The 5,265-nt window shown below is 29.4% G+C and overlaps 1 protein-coding gene across 1 annotated transcript in view; it reads right to left on the reverse strand.

The window, feature by feature from the left end:
- The window catches only part of LOC106475781 (glutamic acid-rich protein-like), a 16,211-nt gene that overhangs the window by 8,390 nt on the left and 2,556 nt on the right, over positions 1-5,265 (reverse strand). Inside the window, exon 2 of the mRNA XM_013936461.2 lies at positions 3,651-3,862. Coding sequence (XP_013791915.2) covers positions 3,651-3,862 — 212 coding nt within the window. The remainder of the gene's footprint in view (positions 1-3,650; positions 3,863-5,265) is intronic.

A 5,265-nucleotide genomic window follows, 5' to 3' on the forward strand; every position in this document is an offset into this window, starting at 1 on the left:
GTATATATATATATATATATATATACACACATATATATTATTCATACCTTCGGTAAATTTTGGGTTAAAAAGTGCGGCTTGTACACCGAAAAATATGGTAGTATATTCTTATCACAAACCAATACTCATACATATATGAAATAGTGAAATTCTACTTCTAGTGTTTGTTTATTTATTTTATCTATAGGGTAACAACACATATGTTATTAAAAAAACAAATTTGATGGCACTTTTGATGCCTTTGCGATATACATCATTTACCTTAAAAGTGCTACACAATAAACATGGTTATTAAGTGTTTAAACAATTTTAAACGTTTGTTTCGAAACAATCAGCTTAATGCTACTGCACTGTTCTTTGTACGGTAAAACACAGTGCTTCCGAACGAAACAAAGAAAACTTTAGAACCAATCATGGAACAGACAAGCACATCGCCGCTAAGAGCATTGTTTAAAACCTGGCGCCATGCGGCCATTGTAGCGTGCTTCCGCCTTGATCCTAATCCAGACCCAACACCTATTATCGATATTAAATACGTTAGTTTCTCCAAGAACAATTTTTATTCAAATAACCGATAACTGGTTCACCACTGATTAAAACAACTATAAAACGACTCTGAGTTTAGTTTTAGAATAATAAAAACCTGGTTTAAAATGCTTAAACTTAGTAATAACATTTTAAAACAAATTATTAATATTGTAAATATGAGTTAGTTTATGCAAAAAACAATAACCATCTTTCGGAAAGCAAACAGTCTTGTAAGTAGAAACATTCAGTGAGAGTATTCACCTGGTACTGAAATAAAACTCGGGTGTTTTATTTTAGCTGGTTTTAACCAATAAACATCAGATAAGAAACGATAGTTACTTTAAAAGTCTGTTTCATGTATAATGAAAGTTACAAATGTCATTCTTTAGCATTAAAATTATTCGCACAAATAAATGTAATATTTAAATTTCACAGTTACTTAACAGTTTTCTGATGGTTGATTTTTAGTATATTCGAAGGAGCTTTTCTCTCTTTATAACTTTGATAAAAAGTTTAGAAAAAACAACCTTTACACTCCAGATGTATATAAATGATAAAAAAAAATTAACCAACGTTTCACTTTTGGGGCTTCATCAGGGTTAATATACACAACTGTGTATATTATAACTATTTTATATGTATAACTATCTTTATAACTACTGTGATTAACGGTATCAAATTTTGTAACAACAATTAAAAGAGCTTTATCTTATAACAATTACAATTATAACAATTTAGTGGCATCATCAAATACAACCTACAGAATGTTTGCAATGATAATTATTTGTATCAATAAACAATCTAAACTCAGGTGTTGAAACCATAAATAACAGGATACACTAAGAATAACACTTAACTTGTGCTATCTTGATGTCTAGTTTAACATATCAAAATGCAATTTTTAGTTTAACTTACTTGTAGAAGAACAGAATAATGTGTAATTAAAGCACAAGTTGTGTGTTGGTTCACTGTGTTTAGTTATATAAAATAAGTTGTGAAAATTAATGTGATAACTAAGAGTTAACCAAAGATTTTTGTAAGCATCACAAACACTACTAATATTCAAAATGCTTCAAAACACATGGAAGCAACAATACATTATAATTTTAAAGTAACTCTGTGTTGTACAGGTAGTGAATGACATTCTGTCATCAAAAACCACTATCCAAACATTTACACAAAATTGTAATAAGCCAACCTTTCATTGCATTAGTTAGAAAAGAAAAAAACTTTTATGTAATAATTAACCATGCTAGATGTTACTTGTGACAATGGTTAGTATTAATCCATCTACCTAAAACAGAATGTTAATGAACATGGGAATATGTACCATAAGCCAGAACTATTTTTTCCCTCCATACTTAATGATGCAAGTTTGAAACAAAAAAAGACTTGCAAATTTCACAACTGTTACACAACAAAATTATGGCTTCTGTAGAAATTGTCGAAGTGACAGTGTATAAAAGTAAAAGAAATATACATTAGAGCACATTTTTTTAACCAGTAAAGAAAATGTTTCACAACTTTTCTTTTTCTAAAGCTTTTATAAATAAACCAGTTTCTAATCTTGGACAAAATACAAGATTCACTGTAGTGTAGACAGTATATTAAGCTTAGATGATAATGAATCCTGCCTTTTTTAAACATTAAATTTACAAAACTTGTTTTGAAGTCACGTTACAGTTCTAATATAGAATTTTTTTCAATGAATTAAAATCTGAGATAAGTCTATTACTTGTATTTGATAAAAAAAACAATTCTCAACTATACACTTATCAAACTTGAGTTATATATATCAAATATAGTACTATTATTTCATGCATTTTATTATGTTTTTGCTCATTTCTTACTTATTAATTCCTTTCCGATGTTTTAATTTAATAAATCTAATTTTAACCCAATAAACTTAATATTTAAACTAGTAATTGTAAACTATATTACCTATACATATTTATTAATGCAAATAAACTCAGACTTTTATCTCCAGAATATAATTTTATTCCTCAATAATTTGCCATTACAGCTTCATCAGAAGTAAACAATCACCTACAAGTTCTGGAACCAAGCTAAAACAATTTAGAACACAATCACCACCTCAATGAATAACTAGTCACATAACTTAAGGCATGTACCTACTTAATAATAATATCATCAAACCTTTTTGAATTTAGATTGTTGAAACAATGCAAGCCAACAGCAGTGGATGAACAATGAATGTAGATCATCTGGTAAACAATTAAAATCATATGACTACTAAAATATTTCTTTATGTATACTATATGAACCTCATATTCATTAATATATTCACCTTACTTAAGTATATTAGCTATACTTATAGTTGTAACTAAGTTAAACATATTATTTCCAAGTTATTAATTTTTAATTTTACATAAGTGTTTGATGATTTAATAGATATTCAAACTGTTAGTAACAGTGTTACCATTACATTTACAATCACAATATAGTTTTTATTAATCATCAGTTTAATGAATGCTAGAATCTATTATGTAACTTATAAGAAAATTAGCTCTTAGCCAGAAGGTAGTGCACCTATACAAGTTCAATTATAAAAATGTAAAGACAGAACATAAAGTTTTATCGTTAAAATTGAAATGTAATGGAAAATAAGGAATCATAAGAAACAAACTCGAAAGCAGTAGTACTACTACTAGTAATAGTTGCCACGCTACCAGTACCACGGTACTAGTAAATAGTAGTATCTTCGGCTATTAGTATTACTATTCTTGTTAGTTAGTCAGTTAGTGTTAGTAAAATAGTATTCGCAATCTTTATCATGCTCGTTTCAAATTCAAACTTATGACCACGTTATACTATAGTATACTGATAGTGACACAAACTTTGAATTGCAGGAAATAACTACTGGCAATATTAAAAATTCACACAAACACCATAAGAAAGTAAGATAATATTTCATTAATATTTTGTTCATATAAAAAATTACAACTCAATCAGTTAATATGCGCCAAAACACTTATGATTTATCCCTACCAGACAACTACAAACAAACGTTGATGGATGGCGTAACTTAAGCATGCAACTAGCATGGCTGGCTCAACCGCGACTTAGCCCTACCATTAGCAGCTAGTCACAACTTAACTTACCTCTGACGCTGTTCTTTTCGTTGGACTTTTTTCTGATTTTAAATCTCCGGATGCTTTTTCAGTTTCTTTAAGTTTCTCTTCGGCTCTTTGTGTGGCAACTTCTGTTTTGTTTTCTGTAGAACTCATTGTGACTGTGAAATTTAGGAGCGAGCAATCGACCGTTCTCCTTTGTTCAAATTCGTGAAAATGGCGCGTGGATTCTCCCACAAGGTCTCAAACAAATATGTATGATCAAAAAAGTATAAGAAAAAAGTACAAAAATATTTTTAGAAAATGTTTCGTAGGATTTAATGAAATAATAAAAATATTATCTTAAAATATATGTTAACTTTAATATTTTAAGTTTGTACGTTTACGTAAACGTTATATTAAAAAATAACAACAGCCGCTAGAGGGCTGACAATATCTGTGAACTAGGTAAATGCTAGTAGAAATCGCAGACTGCAAGAATAAACTGCCAATATATATATATTCTATATATATAGAACTCATTTCTTCTTTATAAAGAACTCTCAGTGATATGAATGAAATTACATTTTTTATGGCAAAGTGCACGACTGCCCAACTTTGTTGGAAGTCGGGGTGAGTAACAACAACAAAAAAAAAGCTATATGAATCTAGTACAGTTGTTAATAATAGTGTGTATACACTAACTGTAAAATGTGTAAGAGGCAAATGTCCCTTTGGTTCTGTGTTAGGCGCCTATGCAATATTAGAAGAGAAACGAACAAGAAAACTGGTACTTTATTAGTAAGATAAGAATTTGTAAATAATAATGAACTCCAGTACCCACGCTTGGGAATCTACTTATGATATGCATATCATTAATTATTATTTTAATATATATATATATATAATAAGAGTATGGACAATAAATTATGAGGAAATACGATATGGGAAACTCTTATATTAATACATGATTGAAATTTAGAACAGAACAAGGAACTGTACATTTATACCAGGAAATCATTTTCATTAGTTCAAGAAATGTTTTAAACGTAAGTGTGCGAGTTTACTTTATGAAACACAGTGCACAATTTGACCATCAGCTAAAATGGGCATATCGAACGTCAGTACGAGTTAATATATTTTCAAAAAAATATGACAATAACGATTAAGAAAGCATTTAGCTGCGGGAACTTACAACAATTTAAGGGATTAATCAATTCAAAAGTACAATAGTAAATTTCACAGTAAACAAGTTCTAATTTTAATAATTACAACGTTTTAACCAATAGTATCGAGTAATCATCAGATAAGAATGTTTTCAAAAACGCAGTTCAATTCCAAAGAACGTTACAGACTCGCGATTGTGAAGATAAGATTAAAGGTGGCGTTAGATTAGCTTTTTGAAATAACATGGGATGAATAAAATACTAATATAGATAATGGTTCCTGAATATTTACATAGCGTTGACTTGATGACTTTATCAATTGCGTTCAGCTACTTTTCTCCTATCGATGTCTGGTTCTCTTCACACGGTTTCGACATTGTTTTCATTGATATATATTTTTGTTTCTTTGAGATGTTCAAAAACATGTGAGGATCCTTTCTCTCCAGTGTATTCGATACAAGGATTTGTAAGGCCCGGCATGGCCAGGTGGTTAAGGCACT

This window comes from Limulus polyphemus, unplaced genomic scaffold, assembly GCF_000517525.1.
Source record: "Limulus polyphemus unplaced genomic scaffold, Limulus_polyphemus-2.1.2 Scaffold149, whole genome shotgun sequence".
Lineage (NCBI taxonomy): Eukaryota > Metazoa > Arthropoda > Merostomata > Xiphosura > Limulidae > Limulus > Limulus polyphemus.